Genomic DNA, 19,618 nt, shown 5'->3' on the forward strand with positions numbered 1-19,618 from the left:
AAAGGTAACTGGGATTATACCATGTCAGTTCCCATCATATAAGCCTGGTATATAGGCTTGAATCAGAACTGTTAATTGCACCTTCCATGCCAGGATAAATTATATGTTAAACCTGATGGGTGGTTGGATTTGCTATTCTTAAATAAGCTATATTTTGGGCTTTTCATTTGTTGCTTCCTGATTTATAGTGCCTTTGTTTCCTCTTCTGTCCTTCATAGGGGAAAGTTCTTAAATGGTCACAAGCTGACATGGAACTCTCTACAGACAGAAATCTTAGACTCCCAGTTGACAAGGGTATGGGACAACACACAGATCCTTAGGAGCTGTGACTTTGTTAGAGGATCTGGTTGTCATAAAACCTATTCTTGCATAAATACTCTGTAATGTTTTTCATGGAATGTTTACATTGTTTAAATTTTAGAATTTGCCTGTATTTTGTTCTACTCAGCCTACTTGAATACTCTCATAGCAGTTAAACACAACACCTAGGGTCACATTTCTGGTTACTCTGAGAGTCTTAGCCACACCTAGCACCTTAAGTTCCTACCCTGAAGATATATAACATCAGATTGATTGATACATCTAAAAATAGTGCAGATCTGTGGGGGTGGGGAGGAAGGGAATTACCATGGGATATATTTTATAATCATGAAAAATGTTAATAAAAATTTAAAAAAAATAGTGCAGATAATTAGAAAATGTAAGCATTAATCTAAGATGCAAAAATTGCTACATTGTAATACAAGAAACACAAAAAATAAAGATAATATAAATCCACCAAAAATATTAATACATTAAAAATGACTGATTTAGAGGAAATGCCTGAGAAAGAGTTCAAAAGAATGATTATAAATATGTTCAAAGATATCAAAGAAGAAATTAAAGTAATCAAAGACACAGGTCACCAATTTCATGAAGTAAGAAGGTGTACAAGACACAAATAAGGAAACAGAAACAATAAAGAAAACAGTCAGAATTACTAGCAATGAAAAACATAAGTCAATGAAATAAAAAACTCTGTAGAAAATCTTACCAATAGAATGGATGAAGGAAGAGAACAGAATATCTAAACTAGAAGACCAGGTGGCAGATCTAATATAGTCCAACAAAGAGAAAGACAAACTAATATGAAAATATGAATGGGAATTTCAAGATATTCAGGACACTGTGAAAAGATCAAACATAAGAATTCAGGGTATAGTAGAAGGAGAAGAATTTCACTCCAAAGGCATAATTGGCATTTTCAACAAAATCATAGAAGAAAACTTCCCCCAAATTGGGAAAGAGATGCCAATGCAGATACAGGAAGCCTTTAGAACACCAAATAAAACCCAGAAAGAACCTTTCCATGCCATACTATAATTGAACTACCAAGCATACAAACGAAAGAAAATATATTCAAAGCCATTAGAGAAAAAAATCAAGTCAAACACAAAGGTAAGCCCATCAGGATCACAGCAGATCACTCAACACAAACTTTCAAAGCCAGAAGGGCTTGGAATGATGTGTTCCACGTTCTGTAACAACTGTCAACCAAGGTTACTTTATCCTGCAAAGCTATCCATTCAAATAGACAGAGAAATAAGGATATTCCACAACAGAGCAGGCTAAAGGAATATTTGAAGACAAAACCAACTCTACAGAAAATACTTGAAAGGATCCTCCATGCTAAAGAGAAGGAAAAGTACACATATAAAGAACCTGGAAAAAACAAACCATACTCACATACTAGTTAATACAAAAGAGCAAAGGTAAAGCTGGAAGAACTACAAAACAAGAAAAACAGCAAAAATAAATACATACCTTTCAATAATAACTCAGTATCAATGGCCTCAATGCCCCAACCAAAAGACATAGGTTTGCAGACTAGGTTAAAAAGCAGGATCCTTCGACTTCTGGTCTTTAAGAAACTCACCTTTCTACAAAGGATGGACACTATCTTAGGGTGAAAGGTTGGAAAATGGTGTTTCAAGCAAATGCGCCAAGAAATAAGCAGGGGTTGCTAACCTAATATCTGACAAGGTAGACTTCAGACTAATATTAATTAGGAAAGATAAGGTCACTTTATACTGATAAAAGGCAAACCCCAAAAGGAGGACATTATAATCCTAAACATGCACCTAACATGGGGGATCCCAACTTCATCAAATAAACTCTAATAGAATGAAGATCACAGATAACACCAAAGACAGTTATAGTGGGACATCAATTGACAGGTCATCCCAGCAAAAAACAAACAGAGATGCACCTGGATTAAATGAGGTCATAGAACAAATGGACCTAACAGATATATACAGGACATTTCACCCAAATGCTGCAGGATACACATTCTTTTCAGCAGCACATGGAACATTCTCCAAAATAGATCGTATATTAGGACACAAAACAAATTTCAGCAAATACAGGAAAATTGAAATAATTTTTTGCACTCTATCTGATCACAATGGGATCAAACTACAAATAAATAGCAAGGAAAGCTATAGAGCATACACAAAATCATGGAAACTACACAATACACTACTAAATAATAAATGGGTGAATAAAAACATCAAGAAGGAATTAAAAAATCATAGAGTCGAATGATAATGAGAACACAACATGCCAAAACCTTTAGGACAAAATTAGGGCAGTTCTAAGAGGGAAATTTATAGCTCTAAGTGCCTATATTAAGAAATTAGAGCCAGGCATGGTGGCGCACACCTTTAATCCCAGCACTCAGGAGGCAGAGGTAGGGGGATCACTGTGAGTTCAAGGCCACCCCGAGACTACATAGTTAACTCCAGGTCAGCCTGGACCAGAGTGCCTGAGTGAGACCCTACCTCGGGAGAAAGGAAGGGAGGAAGGGAGGAAGGAAACTAGAGGGCTGGGGAAATGGTTTAGCAGTTAAGGTGCTTGCCTACAAGGCCTAAAGACCCTGGTTCAATTCCTAAACCAGATGCACAAGGGGCACATGATTCTGGAGTTCGTTTGCAGTGGCTGGAGGCCCTGGAGTATCCATTTTCTCTTTCTCTCTCCTCTTTCTGTCTCTTAAATAGATAAATAAATGAAATATAAAAAACAAAAATAAAGGCTATTTATGACAAAATGACCTACAACGTAACACTCAATGGATAAAAACTCGAAGATTTTCCACTAAAATCAGGAACAAGACAAGGGTGTCTAGTACTAGAAGTCTTAGCCATAGAAATAAGGCAAGAGACATAAAAGGGTTACAAATTGTAAAGGAGGAGATCAAGTTATCATTATTTGCAGATGACATGATTCTATACATAGAGGACACTAAAGATTCTACCAGCAAATTATAAGAGCTGATAAACACCTATAGCCATGTAGCAGGATATAAAATAAACACATAGAAATCAGTAGACTTCCTAAATGCTAACAACAAACACACAGAGGATAAAATCAGAGAATCACTCCCATTCACAATTGCATCAATAATAATAATAATAAAGTACTTGGAATAAACCTAACCAATAAAGTGAAGGATCTCTACAATGAAAAATTTAAAACGCTCTTACCAAAAGCAATCTATACATTTAATGCAATCTCCATCAAAATTCCAATGGCGTTCTTCATGGAAATAGAAAAAACAATCCTAAAATTCATTTGGAAGCACAAAAAACCCTCAAAATATCTAAAACAATTTTGAGCAAAAAGAAATAATAATAATAATAAGGCTGATGGTATCACCATTCCTGATTTTAACCTGTATTACAGAGCCATAGAAACAAAAACAGCATGGTACTGGCACAAAAGTAGAAGGGCCCATCGATGGAACAGAATAGAGGACCCAGATATAAGTCCAGGTAGCTACAGCCATCTGATCATCAACAAAAATGCCAAAAAATACTCATTGGAGAAAAGACAGCCTCTTCCGCAAATGGTGCTGGGAAAACTGGATATGTATCTGTAGAAGGATGAAAACAGATCCTCATCTCTCTCTATGAGCAAGAATTAAGTCCAAATGGATCACAGATCTTAATATCAGAACTTAAACTCTGAAACTGCTATAGGAAAAAGTAGGGGAAATCCTTCAATATATTGGTATTGGCAAAGACTTTCTAAATGTAACCCCAACTACTCAGGAAACAAAACCACAAACCAACTGCTGGGACCTCATGAAATTACAATGCTTTTGTACAGCAAAGGACACTGTGAATAGAGCAAACAGGCAAACTACAGAATGGGGGGAAATCTGCCAGCTCTGTATCTGACAGAGGATTAGTATCTAGGATATACAAAGAACTCAAAAAATTAAGTAAGAAATGAAAACAACTCAATCAAAACATGAGCTATGGGCTAGAGAGATAGCGGTTAAGGGGCTTGCCTTCACAGCCAAAGGACTCAGGTTCGATTCCCCAGGACCCATGTAAGCCAGATGCACAAGGGGGTGCATGCACCTGGAGTTCATTTCCAATGTCTGGAGGACCTAGAGCACCATTCTCAGTCTGTCTGTCTGTCTCTCTCTCTCTCTCTCTCTCTTTCCCAGCATACTTCTGTATCTCTCTCTCAAATAAATAAATAAAAATAAAATATTAAAAAATGGGCTATGGAACTAAATAGAGAGTTCTTAAAAGAAGAAACAATGATAGCTTATAAGCATCTAAAACATGTTCTACATCCCTAGTCATCAGGGAAATGCAGATTTAAAGTACAATGATATTCTATCTCACTCCTGTCAGATTGGCTACCATCATGAAAACAAATGACTATAAATGCTGGCGAGGATACAGAAAAAGAGGAACCCTTCTACATTGTTGGTGGGAATGCAATCTGGTTCAACCATTTTGGAAATCAGTGTGGAGGTTCCAGATCTACCATATGACCCAGCTATACCACTCCTAGACATATATCCTACAGACTCGTCTCACTACCTTAGAGATACTTGCTCAACCACATTTACTGTCACTCTATTCACAATAGCTGGGAAATGGAACCAGCCTAGATGTCCCTCAACTGATGAGTGGATAATGAAGATGTGGCACATTTATACAATGGAGTTCTATTCAGTAGTAAAGAAAAATGAAGTTATGAAATTTGCAGGAAAATGGATGGATCTGGAAAGTATACACTTAGTAAGATAACCCAGGACCAGAAAGCCAAATGTCACATGTTCTCTCTCATATGTGGATCCTAGGTACAAATGATTGGACTTCTATGTGAGCAGGAATAAAACTCAGTAGCAGAGGCTAGTAAGCTAGAAAGGAGATATAAAAGGAATAGAAAGGGAGGGAGAGGGGAACTTAAAAGGATGGTGTTGTACATATGTAAGTAAAAGAACAGATTAATGCGGGTGAAAAGGCTAAAGTGAAGTCAGGGGAAGAGAATGAGGAAAGAAAGAAATTCAGCCAAATGTGGTGTCACATGCCTTTAATCCCAGCACTTGGGAGGCAGAAATAGGAGAATCGCTGTGAGTTCGAGGCCACCCTGAGACTACACAGTGAATTCCAGGTCAACCTGGGCCAGTGAGACCCTATCTCAAAAAAACAAAAAACAAAAAATAAAATAAAATAATACAACACAATAAAATAATTGTTTTAAAAAGGTCATCATGTCATTTTTGACAACATGGATTATGGATTAGAACAGAAGATCAATATACACAGCACAGAAAGACAAGTATTACATGGTGTAGTTATATGTGCAGTCTTAAAAAGCTGATGTCATACAAGTTTACAGTAGAACAATGAGAGAGACTTAAGGAAAAGTAATCAATGTGTACTAAGTTCAAATTAGATAGGAGTAAGAAATTTTAATAGGCTGTTGTCCAATAAAGTAGTTGCAGATAATCATAAAGAGCTATATATTTCAAAAACCTAGTAAAGAATTTATAATATTTTCATCATAAAGAAGTAATGATTGGGGATGTAGTCCACTTGCTTAGCATAAGGCCATAGGATCAACAAACAGCATTGCCCACCCCACCCCCACCCCCGGAAAAAAAAAAGGGAGGAGGGAAAAAATAAAGACAGGTATGTTTAAGGAGGCATTTTTAATCTGACTTAAATATATCTATGTATGAATGCATCATATGTTAGCCCTTCATGTGTCATTTTTATATGTGTATATATCAGTTAAAAATAAATTTAAAGGCGTATTAATTCATACACTGAATGTTTTCTTTCATCTCTCAAATTATTGAAAAACCTACCTTGACTCTACATCTAAAATATACATACTGTTAAGTTTATGAAGGTTACTGTTTTCAAACTGTCCTCTTAACTGGCTACAAGAAACCAACGCAAGTATAAACAGAATCAACTTATGTTGAACAGGTAAATATCACAAAAGACAGTTTTTTCCCCCTCTATACAGAGGAAGGCTGTCTTAGCAGTTAAAGTGCTTGTTTGCAAAGCCAAAGGACCCATGTTCAATTCCCCAGGACCCATGTTAAGCCAGATGCACAAGTTGGCACAAGTGTCTGAGGTTTGTTTGCAGAGATTGGAGGCCCTGGTATGACCAGTTTCTTTATCTACCTTTCTCTCACACACAAATAAATGAATGAAAGTAGAAGAGGAGGGCTGAAGAGATGGTTTAGTGATTAAAAGCTTGCCTTTAAATATTTTAAAAAGAGGAGATTCACAGAAACCACTATTAAGAAACAAAACAGAACAATCCCTATTTACCTAAATATGTGTAATAAGGAAGCATTTAACCCTTACAATTGAAGTACCTACTATGAATAAATCTACTTTAAAGTTTTGTTTCAGTTGGAGGCAGGGGAGATGGCTCAGTGGTTAAAGCACTTGCCTACAAAACGAAAGGACCCAGGTTTGATTCCACATGATCTAGGTAAGCCACATGAACATGGTGGTGCATGCATCATAGAAAAAAAAAAGTGTCTGTTGAGCTTGCCTCAAAAATATGTGTGTGTGTGTGTGTGTATCGTTTGGCATATTCAGTTGAACCATCAATTCTGTTTTACAGACTAAGGTGCTGTACAACCCCATCTCATTTAAAAGCCAATTAGCTCTTTTAAGCTTACAAAATGGTCAAATGAAGTATAAGTTATACCTCCTCTCATAAATCACCCCATAATAGAAAATATAAAATAAAATACAGCAAATGTCACCAAAGGAAATGACCACAAGTCAGTATATATGAGATAAGCCTGTATCCTATTATTACTATTTTTGTTACTTCCTGTCATACAAAAAGTTTAAAGATTTTTAAATTAATATTTAAGTAGGCTGGAGAGATGGTCAGTGGCTAAGGCAAGCCTAACAACCCAAGTTTGATTCTCTAGTACCCATGTAAAACCAGATGCACAGTAGCACAAGCATATGGAGTTTGTTTGCAGTGGCTGCTGATCCTGGTATGCCCATTCTCTCTCTCTCTCTCTGCGTGAAATATTTTTTTAAAATTTCAATTAATATATGATTATTAAATAAAACTTATGAAACAAGATAAGTTGAAGAACTAGAAAGATGGCACATACTCCTATAGTCCCACTTCCTTGGGAGGATGATTTATTAAGATCACTAGAGCTGGGCATGGTGGTACACACCTTCAATCCCAGCACTTAGGAGGCTAGGTAGGAGAAGTGGCATGAATTCGAGGGCACCCTGAGATGACATAGTGAATTCCAGGTCAGCCTGGATTAGAGCAAAATCCTATCTTTAAAAAAAAAAAACAAAAAAAAAACTTGTTAAAACAGTTTATGGGCTTGAGAGATGGCTTGGCAGTTATGGAACTTGCCTGCAAAACCAAAGGACCCAGGTTTGATTCCCCAGAACCCATATAAAGCAGATGCACCTCAAAAAAAAAAAAAAAAATCACGGGCTGGAGAGATGGCTTAGCGGTTAAGCCTAAGGACCCCGGTTTGAGGCTCGGTTCCCCAGGTCCCACGTTAGCCAGATGCACAAGGGGGTGCACACGTCTGGAGTTCGTTTGCAGAGGCTGGAAGCCCTGGCGCGCCCATTCTCTCTCTCTCCCTCTATCTGTCTTTCTCTCTGTGTCTGTCACTCTCAAATAAATTAATTAATTAATTAAAAAAAAAAATCACTAGAGCTCATGGGTTTAAGACCAGTCAAAGTAAAATAAAAACCATCTCTCAAATAAATATTTAACTTGTTAATTAAATTCTAAGTTCAAGAAAATAATGATTATTTGAAACACTAACACTCAGGAAAGTAACCACTCTGTGTCAATCTTTAAGTATTACATACCTGGCTTTTTCCTTTTAACATCAAAAGATTAGTTACTTTGCCAAATGGTAGGCCTAATGATATGACCTCTGCTTCGGTGACGTCACATGGAATTTTGCGAAGATGTAGAACACGGGAGGGTGAACAGGGAGGTCTATCTCCTTTGAATTTCTTGTTGTCATTCCCGTTAGCTAAAAAACAAAAAAAAATTTTAATTACTGAAATTAATTTGGGTTGATAGAGTATATTAAATATATTCTCAAAGTTGATCCTCTAGAGTTTCAAGATTTGAAGTTTAAGGAACTAGCATCTATGGGGGCTGATGAGGCAAAGCACATATGAAACAAAGAAACCAACCACTTTATAATGAAGCCTTTCTTGGGTTTATCTTTTAAATGTGAAGCCTAATTGCTTAAGCAAAAGTATTATACTGCTTCATATATAATCCTATATCACATAATGATGGATTTATCAAAGAACTGACCACATATAGGTGAATGAATGGTTGTACCACTGATTTCATTTTTCACAATAAAGCTGAAAAAATCCAATTTCCTGTTGACATTGTTCATATATCCTAAAAGTTTCATTCTAATGCTTGTAAGTACTAAATACCTTGTCACTAAGGGAGAAAAAACCTTTCCAAACTCCCAAGGAACATATAAAAACTAAACAGCAATATTCTATACCCAAATGTGCGACAGAGAACCTGTTAACTTATGTGAATAACGTAACACCCAAGACAACACTTGTTCCCAATGTTCTCTGAATCCAGAACATATCTTATGTATATAACCAGTAATGGGCAAACACATATTTACTGAATATGTAATATGTACTGCCCAGAAGGTAAAGTGGGTTTTTTTTTTGGGGGGGGGAGGGCTTATATAATTTTTAATGATACTTGGATTCTATAAATTTAGCTATATTTTCCAAATAACAATGAAGATTATTTATTAAATGATCATTCATCATTATGTTCTGAAAGATGTATATGGAAGAAGTATGTCTAATTCTTTACATTTTGGCAGTGCTGGGGATTAAATCAAAGATTTTCCAAATGCTAGGCAACTGCTCTACATGTAGGTACATCCCCAAGGCTTGGTTTTATGAGACAAGGTTTTGTTATATACCCCAAACAGTCCTTAAACATACTTACTTTCTTCCCTCTCTTTCTCCCACCTACCCACCCACCCTCCTTCCTTCCTTCCTTCCCATCCCACTATCACCCTCCCTCCCCACAGTTTTGTTTTTTGAAATAAGGTCTTGCTCTAGCTCAGGCTGACTTGGAATTCACTATGTAGTCTCAGAGTGCCCTCAAACTCATGGGGAACCTCCTAATTGCCTCCCAAATGCTAGAACGAAACATAACATACCTGACCCCATCTTTTGTATTTATTTATTTTTTGAGAAAAGGGGAGATAAAGGAAGGGAGAAGGGCACACCAGAGCCTTCAGTCGCTGCAAATTGACTTCAGATGCATGTGCCCCACACCCTTGTGTGAATGTGCAACTTTGCAGCTTGCATCACTGTGCATCTGGCTACATGGGACCTGAAGATTTGAACACAAGTTCTGAGACTTCACAGGCAAGCACCTTAACCGTTAAGCCATCTCTCTAGCTCCATCTTTTTAAAAAATATTTTTATTTATTTGAGGGTGGGAGCAGGCAGAGAGATAATGAGTATGCCACTGCAAATGAACTCCAGATGCATGTGCCAGTTTGTGCATCTGGCATTATGTGGGTACTGGGGAATTGAACCCTGGGGATCAGGCTTTGCAAGAAAGTGCCTTTAACTGCTGAGCCATTGAAGGACTCAGGAAGCCACAACAAGCCTCAGAATCATCAATACGCCTAAGTTTCTGCTTTCCGGCAAGGTCAGTTTCCTGATAAGGGGAAATAGACTGTCTGCACCATGTGTTCCTGTGGTCATAGATAAGTTTGCTTAAAATAAGTTTGCTTAAAGTTCCTCAAATACACATAGCCAATCACAATAAAGATTACCTAATCTGCTTGGAATCCCCCTAGCTCCCTGCCACCAGCTTTGTCCACCAGTATCCTAAGCCTATCAGAAAAATACAAGTGCAGTTACTGCTTAAATCAACCAATCATGTAACCGTTCCCCTACTTCTCCCTACTTCTTTGTTCAAATCCCCATAAAAAAACCTGACGCCCTGCTGCTCAGAGCTCTTGTACAGATCCACTGCGCTGGTGAAGTCAAGAGTTCAAGCTTAAGCCCGAAATAAAGCTTCTTGCTTTTGCATGCATGCTTGGTTCTCCTTGGTGGTTACTGGAAGGGGGGGAGGGAACTGGGCATAGCACCATCTCTCCAGTGCAAACACATCATCTAATTTTTACCTCAACCTCCCAAATGCTGGTATTATAGGTGTGAACCACTATGCCCAACAGGTTTTTAAATTCATGTATTCCAGCTACATAATGGCCTACCTCTGTAATCCTAGCACTGAAGATGCTAAGGGAGGAGGACTAAGAGTTCAAGGGTAATCTGGGCTACATTACATAAAGGGATGCTGTTAAAAAAGACAAGCCAAACAGATGAATTCTTATTTTTCCACCTCTTAACTAGGGGAATCTGTCACAAATTGCAGATGTGTTTATCTACATAACACCCAATCATTATCCCAAAAAGTTACCTAGTATCCCTTTGCAACAGCTGCCCTACAAAGTCTGCAGTCCTAGGCAGTATGTTCTATCCTGCTTGAATAATCTAAATGTCTATCATTTAGTACTACCACACTACTATATATACTACTATAGTTTTATAGAAACTCCTAAAGTCAAGTACTTATTCAGGAAGAACTCACAACTGACAATTGTGACTCATCCACAAGCATAGCAGCATCTCTGCATTTATCAGAGTCTTTAGTTTCAGCAGTGTTGTATAGTTTTCACTATAATAATCTTGCATATGTTTTGATACATAAATCTCGCAACACTTCAATTTCTTTTGATTATTTGAGACCAAGTCTTGCTATACTGCCTATACTATGTTCAAGCAATCAATCTGCCTCAGCTTCTCAAACAACTGAGACAACTGGTGTGTACCACTACCCACAGTTCTAGTATATCCTAATTCTTAATACATTTTTTATTTAGTTATGAGACAGAGAAGGTGGGAGGGAGAATATGGGAGTGCCAGGGCTTCTAGCCACTGCAAAAGAACTCCAAAAGCATGCACCACTATGTGGGTGCTGGGGAATCAAACTTGAATCCTTGGATTTGCAATCTAGTGCCTTATTCGCTAAGCCATCTCTCCAGCCCATATCATAAATCTTAATGGACTTATAAATCACACTTTAAAAATTTACAAGGATTGATAGGATATAAAAATATAATTGGGGGCTGGAGAGATGGCTTAGCAGTTAAGCGCTTGCTTGTGAAGTCTAAGGACCCCAGTTCAAGGCTCGATTCTCCAGGACCCTCGCAGGCCAGATGCACAGGGTGGCACATGCACCTGGAGTTCATTTGCAGTGGCTGAAAGCCCTGGCACTCCCATTCATCATCATCACACCTCTCTTTCTCTCTCTCTCTCTCTCTCTCTCTCTCTCTCTCTCTCTCTCTCTCTCTCTCTCTGTTGCTCTCAAATAAACAAAAAAAAAAAAATAAACAAAAAAACCCACAATTTTTTAATATAATTGGAGCTAGAGACAGTCTTACCAGTTAAGGCACTTGCCTGCAAAGCCAAAGGACCCAGGTTCAATTCCCCAGGACTCACATAAGCCAGATGCACAAACCGGCATATGCATATGGAGCTTGTTTGCAGTGGCTGGAAGCCCTGGCATGCCCATATTCTCTCACTGTCATTCACAAATAAATACATCAATCAATAAAAATACACCTGATTATGTATGTTGACTTTATTGTCTATATAATTTCAGCAAATGCTTTTCTTTGGGTTTTTCATCTGTACTTTCTTTTTTTCCTTTTTTCTCTCTTTCTTTATTTGAAAGAGAAGAAAGAGTGTGTGAGAGAATGGGTGTGGCAGGACCTCCAGCCCCTGCAAATGAACTCCAGAAGCATGCACCCCCTTTTGTATCTGGCCAATGTGGGTCCTAGGGTATCAAATCTGGGTCCTTTGGCTTTGCAGGCAAACGCCTTAACTACTAAGCCATCCCTCCAGCCCTTCATTAGTACTCTCTACAGCTTTGTTTCTTACTAAGAATAAAATTCAGGCTGGAAAGCAGGTTTAGCAGTTAAGGCACTCACCTGCTAAAGCCTAAGGACCCAAGTTTGATTCCCCAGAACACACATAAGCCAGATGCATAAGATGGCACATGCATCTGGAGTTTGCTTGCAGTGGTTGGAGGCCCTGGTGTGCCTAATCTCTCTCTCCCCCAAAAATAAATGAAAATAAATTTTAAAAAAAGAATAAAATTCTTTTCCAGGTACACTAATGGCATAGGAATCACGCCAAACCAGCCTAGGGAGGGATTTAAGGAAAATCACAGCAAAATACACTCTTCTTCCAAAAAGTAAAGGTGCAGAAGTTAATATGGGCCACATTGGGGAAGCAGGAGAGACCAAGTTTTATCAGAAAGGAGGAACCTGGCCAGAATCCTGCTAAGGTGCTTGAACCCGATCCATGCAGATCCACATGCTGGCCCAGTGCCGAGCTGCAGAGCCTAAACAAGGGGATTTTCCAGCTGCATCAGCATCCTCCCAAAGTCAAGAAACCTGAAGGGGAGACAGCAAAGACCAGCTGAGGAGCTGCTGAAGGGGATACAGGTGGGACAAGCTGAACAGGTACAATGCAACTCCAGGCTTCCAGCACTCTTCCCCCCAACTGTAAGAACCAGGAACCTTCAGAAAACTCATTCAGCCCCTGGTGGCAGGGCATTCAGTACAGCTGATCAGAACACCAGCTCCACAGCACAACATGAAGGGATCAAGGTGGGCACTCAGCATTGGTGAGATTGGAAGCCACCCTAAAAGGTAACAAGCTCGACTGACAAAAAAGCAGGTGCATAGGCCTGCACTGGAAGTGCTAGTCTCTCTTTCAATGTCAGGGCAGGTTATGGGTTGCATATTCGTTGTTGGCTTTACCATTCTCAATTAAGCTGTGTTTGGGGGTTGACTATTGTTGCCTTTGCTGCTTTCAGATTTATAGAGGTTTTGTCTTTTTTCTTCCGGGATTTTTGGGGACAGGGTCTAATTCAGACCCAGGCTAACCTGGAACCCATTTCAGAACAGAAATCTCAACCTCCCAGGTGACAGGATTAAGGATGCAGAGCAACACATACCCTTAGGGAATTTGGCTTTATAAGGTTATCTGTTGATTTTAATGTCCACACTTGCATACTCTATGCTGGGTGGGTGTGTGGGGGTGGTGGGTGTGTGTGTGTGCATGTGTGTATTTTTTATTTTTTTGGTTTTTCGAGGTAGGGGCTCACTCTAGCTCAGGCTGACCTGGAATTCACTATGTAGTCTCAGGGTGGCTTCAAACTCATAGCAATCCTACTACCTCTCTGCCTATGAGTGCTGGGATTAAAGGAGGGCACCACCAACCCCAGCTTTGCATGTGTATATTGATCAGTTCAATTTTAGAATTTGCCAGTAAACTGTTCCACCCAGCCCACTAGAATACTTGAATAGCAGGCAAATTCAACAACTAGAATTACTTCTGCGGTTGGATTGAAGTACAAGAGTTACACTCAGCACCTAAAACTCCTACCCTAGAGATATATAAAGTGGGATTTCTAACATCTAAGAACACTACAGATATTTAGAAAATGCAAGCATCAAATTAACTCAGGATGCAAAAATTGCTACATTATAAGAAACACAAAGAATCAAGACAATACAATCCCACCCAAAATTTTAAATCCATCAGAAATGACCACCAATGAGAATATTTTAGATGAAATGCCTGACAAAGATTTTTTTAAAAAATGATTTTATCTATACTCAAAGAAAGCAAAGAAAACAAACTCCTGAAAGAGAACACAGGAAACCAGCTTAATAAAATAAGGAAGTCTTTACAAGACATAAGTAAGGAAATAAAAACACTGAAAAAAAATCAGGCAGAAATACCAGCACTGGAAAATGTAGTAAGTCAAATAAAAAACTCTGTATAAAGTCTCACCAGTAGAATGGACGAAAGAGAGAACAGAATATGTAAACCAGAAGACCAGGTGGGAGATCTAATACAACCCAACAAAGAAAAAGACAAGTTAATATGAAGGTATGAATGGGAATTTCAAGATATTTGAATATAAGAATTCAGGGTATTGTACAAGGAGAAGAATTTAACTCCAAAGGTATAGTAGGCATTTTCAACAAAATCACAGAAGAAAAATTTCCCCAAATTGGGAAAGAAATGCCAATGCAGATACAGGAAATTTTTAGAAGACCAAACAGGCAAAACATGGAAAGAACCTCTCCTCATCATATTATTATTAAACTACTAAACATGCAAACCAAAGAAAATATATTGAAAGCAGTTAAGAGAGAAAAAGCAAGTCACCTATAAAGGTAAGCCCATCAGGATAACAGCAGATTACTCAACAAATCCTGAAAGATAACAACTGTCAATCAAGATTACTTTATCCTGCAAAGCTATCTATCCAAACTGATGGAGTAATAAGGACATTTTACAACAAAAACAGGCTAAAGGAATTTATGACAACTAAACCAGTTCTACAGAAAATACCTGAAGGGATACTCCAAGTTGAAGAGAAAGTAAAGCATACACATGAGGAAACAGGAAACAATAAACCACACTCAAATGACAGTTAAAACAAGAGAGTAAAGGGAAAACAGGAAGCACTACACAACAAGAAGAATGGCGAGACTTAAAAACCTTTAAGAAATACAAACCTTTAAGCAAAAACTTTTAATATTAATGGACTCAATGCCCCAAATCAAAACACACAGGTTTGCAGACTGGATTAAAAGGCAGGATCCTGCCAACTGTTCCCTCCAGGAAACTCATCACTCAAGAAAAGATAGGCACTGTCTTAGGGTTAAAGGATGGAAAACAGGATTTCAAGCAAATGGGCCTAGGAAACACACAGGTGTTACTATCCTAGTATCTGACAAGATAGGCTTCAAATCAACATTAGTGAGGAAAGATAAAGAAGGTCACTTTATACTGATTACAGAAACATTCCAACCATAAACACTAAATGCTTCTTAAACTTTTAAATGAAATAGAAAAGGAAGAATACTAACGATTTCCTACTATGAAGCAAGCATCACCCTAATACCAAAATCAGACAAAGACAGAACAAAAAAAAATTACAAGACCAATCTCCCTCATGAACATAGATGCAAATATTCTCAACAAAATATTGACAAACAAAATATAAGAATATATCAATAAAGATCATTCACCCCAACCAAATAGGCTTCATCCCAGAGATGCAGGGATGGTTCAAAATAAATATGCAAATCGATAAGTGTACCATAGTACATAAATGGACTAAAGGACAAAAATCACATGATCATCTCAATAGATGCAGAAAAGGCATTTGGCAAAATTCAACATCCCCTCGTGGTAAAAGTCCTACAGAAACTGGGAATAGAAGGAATATATCTCAACATAATAAAGACCATTTATGAAAAACCTATAGACAACATAATATTAAATGGGGGAAAACTTGAAGCTTTTCCACTAAAATCAGGAACAAGACAAGGGTGTCCACTGTCTCCACTCTTATTCAATATAGTACTTGAAGTCTTAGCTATAGCAATAAGAAAAGAGACACTCATAAAAGGAATACAAATTGGAAAAAAAAAAAAAGAGATCAACTTATTATTTGCAGATATGATTCTATACATAAAGGACCCTAAAGACTACCAGAAAACTACTAGAGCTGATAAACACAAAATTTTAGCAAATGAGCAGGATACAAAATAAATATACCGAAATCAATAGTTTTTCTATATACTAACAACAAACATGCAGAGGATGAATATGGGAATGACTCTCATTCACAATTACCTCAAAAAATAAATAAGCCCCTTGGAGTAAATATAAACAAGGAAGTGATGAATCTCTGAAATGAAAACTTTAAAACACTCAAGCGAGAAATTGAGAAGACACTAGGAAATGGAAAGACATCCCATGCTCCTGGATTAGAAGAATCAATATTGTGAAAGTATCAATCTTATCAAAAGCAACCTACACATTTAATGCACTTCCTATCGAAATCCCAATGGTATTCTTCAGAAATAGAAAAAACAATCCCAAAATTCATTTGGAAGCACACAAAACCTCAAATAGCCAAAACAATTTTGAGCAACTAAAATAAGGCTGGCAGTATCAATATACCTGACTTTAAGCTACATTACAAAGCCATAGTAACAAAAACAGCACAGTTCTAGTACAAAGACAGACATGTAGATCAATGGAACAAAATGGAAGACCCAGATGTAAATCCATCTCATTTTTGGTGAAAAAACATCATTGCAGAAAAGACAGCCTTGTCAACAAGTGGTTCAGGGAAAACTGGTTATCATTATGTAGGAGGATGAAAATAGATTCTTGCCTCTCTCCATGTTCAACAATCAAGTCCAAATGGATCAAGGACCTTAATATCAGACCTGAAACTCTGAAACTACTAGAGGAAACCCTTCAATATTGGCATAGGCAATGACTTTCTGACTATAACCCCAGTTGCTCAAGAAATAACACCACAAATCAACCACTGTGATCTCATGAAATTATGAAGCTTTTGTACAGCAAAGGACACTGTGAATAGAGCAAACAGGCAACTTACAGAAAGGGAGAAAATCTGCCAGCTATACAACTGACAGAGGATTCATATCCAGAATATACAAAGAACTCCAAAAACTAAATAAGAAATCAAACAACCCAATTAAAAAATGGGCTATGAAACTAAATAGAGAATTCTAAAAGGATGGAATACAGAAGGCATATAAACATAAACATCTCAAAAAGTGTTCTACATCCTTGCCCATCAGAGAAATGCATATTAAAACTACTTTGAGGGCTGAAGAGATGGCTTAGCAGTTAAGCCCTTGCCTGTGAAGCTCAAGGACCATGGTTCAAGGCTTGATTCCCCAGGATCCAAGTTAGCCAGATGCACAAGGGGGCACATGCATCTGGAGTTTGTTTGCAGTGGCCACGAGAAAAATATCAGTGCCAGAGATGGGATACCTTCCAGTGAGCTGTTGGCCAGGGAGGTCCCTGATGCCCCCAAAACATTACAGGCTATTGCTGAGGCCCTCGGCTTCCCACCAAGAATAGAAGATAAGGCCATACTGCTGAAGACTCCACATAATGGGCTGCAAGGTCACTGACAAATCCTGCTGGAGCTGAACTGAAAACCTCCTCCATGTAGACCAGCTGACAAAAGGCTGGGAAAACCTATGCTGCATGCAGTTCAATGGGAGAGAAAGAAATCACCAGTGGAGATACTCAACAGTGGACACTGCAAGCCTTAGATTTGGCCAGCCAGGCCAAAAGAGCCAACAGGTACAATAGTGGCATGTCTGTTAAGGATGTAATACAGAACTGGGAATTCTGTACATTGTTATTTCATCATGTAAAACAAATTCTCTATCCATTGTATAATAAAGCCCCTTTTCCATCGTTTCTTACCGATTCTAACTTGTGATTCAACTGTTTCAGTCTTTGATATATCATACAAGGGAAATCACTTAGGATTTAAAAAAAATATTTGAGAGAGAGAAAAACAGAGGGAGGGAGAGAGGGAGAGAGGGGGAGGGGACAATGGGCACTCCAGGGCCTCTAGGCACTGCAAATAAATTCCAGATGCTTGTGCTTTCTAGTACATCTGGCTTACGTGGATCCTGGAGAATTGAGCCAGGAACCTTTGGCTTTGCAAGCAAACACCTTCAACTCTAAGCTCTCTCTCCAGACCCCCCTTTTGAAAGAAAAATTTGGGGTGGTTAGGCGCTTGCCTGTGGAGCCTAAGGACCCTGGTTTGAGACTCGGTTCCCCAGGTCCCACGTTAGCAAGATGCACAAGGGGGCGCACACGTCTGGAGTTCGTTTGCAGAGGCTGGAAGCCCTGGCGCGTCCATTCTCTCTCTCCCTCTATCTGTCTTTCTCTCTGTCTGTTGCTCTCAAATAAATAAATAAATTAAATTAAATAAAATTTAAAAAAAGAAAAAGAAAAATTTACTTACTTACTTATTTGAAAGAGTAAGAGAGGGAGGGAGGGAGAGAGGGGGGACTTTTTTTTGTAGGTAATTGACTTTCCTCAGCAGAGTGTCTTCAAGGTTCATCTATGTTGTAGTATATAATAAAGAATTTCTCTTAAGGTCGAATAACACTCTGCTGTATGCATATACCATATTTACATTAAGCCTTGTGCACATTTAGGCTGTTTCCATTTCTTTTCGTGAAAATGCTGCAACAAGTATGTTGTGCAAATGTCTCTTAGAGTGTGCCTTTAGTTCTTTCATATACAAATTTTTTTAAATTTTTCTTTATTTATTTGAGAGAGAAATAGGGGAGGAGAAAGAGAAAGAGAGAGAGAAGTAGGCAGGGAAGGAGAGCGGAAGGGAGAAAGAGAGAGAGAGAATGGATGCACAGGGCCTCCAGCGGCTGCAAACAAACTCCAGATGAGTGCACCCCCTTGTGCATCTGGCTTACATGGATCCTGGGGAATCCAATCTGTCCAATCTGGGTCCTTTGTCTTTGTAGGCAAGTGCCTTAACCACTAAGCCATTTCTCCAGCCCCAATGTTTATTTTTTCATTTAACATTTTTAAAAATTAATTTACTTTTTATTAACAACTTCCTATTTTAAATGTTTTAAGGAACTACCTTACTTTGTTCATAGTTCATACCATCTTACAATGACAGTACATGAAGGTTTATTTCCCATATTATCAATTCCTCTCTTACTTTTTTGGTTTTTTCAAGGTAGGGTCTCACTCTAGCTCAGGCAGACCTGGAATTCATTATGTAGTCTCAGGGTGGCCTTGAACTCACAGCAACCCTCCTACCTCTGCCTCCCAAGTACTGGGATTAAAGGCGTGTGCCACCACACCAGGTTCTACTTTTTCTTTCTTTTTTTTTTTAATGCAACTGTTATCCTGATGGATGTGAAAACAGTATCTCATGGTCTTGAAAATTAACTTTGTATTATACTATGTTACAAAATAAAGAACAACAACTTAGGAGTCGATTAAGGTAAAATAGACTCTTTAAAAGGCACTGGAAATAAATTATTCCCTGGACAGTCTAGTTGCTACATGCCTGTAATGTCAGCATTCCAAAAGGTGGGAAAGGAGAAGAGCTGCTAGTTCTGGGCCAGCCTAAAGCATAATGTTGAATGAAAGACACCAGACAAAAAGATCTATGGTCTATTTACTGGTTTGTTTATATAAAATTTAAACACGTGTGCACACACACAAACTAATTTACAGTGTGCCTTGCATATACCAGGCAAGTAAGTGCTTACAGTGATCTTTATCTCCAGACCAATTCTTTTGGGTATTTTCCAATTTTTAGA

The 19,618-nt window shown here is 38.2% G+C and overlaps 1 protein-coding gene across 3 annotated transcripts in view; it reads right to left on the bottom strand.

The window, feature by feature from the left end:
- The window catches only part of Ptbp3 (polypyrimidine tract binding protein 3), a 142,065-nt gene that overhangs the window by 67,626 nt on the left and 54,821 nt on the right, over positions 1-19,618 (bottom strand). For all 3 annotated transcript variants that reach the window (XM_045148708.1, XM_045148705.1, XM_045148701.1), the window contains one exon: positions 8,172-8,341. In XM_045148708.1, the coding sequence (XP_045004643.1) occupies positions 8,172-8,341 (170 nt within the window). The remainder of the gene's footprint in view (positions 1-8,171; positions 8,342-19,618) is intronic.

The sequence above is a fragment of the Jaculus jaculus genome, chromosome 1 (assembly GCF_020740685.1).
Source record: "Jaculus jaculus isolate mJacJac1 chromosome 1, mJacJac1.mat.Y.cur, whole genome shotgun sequence".
Taxonomy (NCBI): domain Eukaryota; kingdom Metazoa; phylum Chordata; class Mammalia; order Rodentia; family Dipodidae; genus Jaculus; species Jaculus jaculus.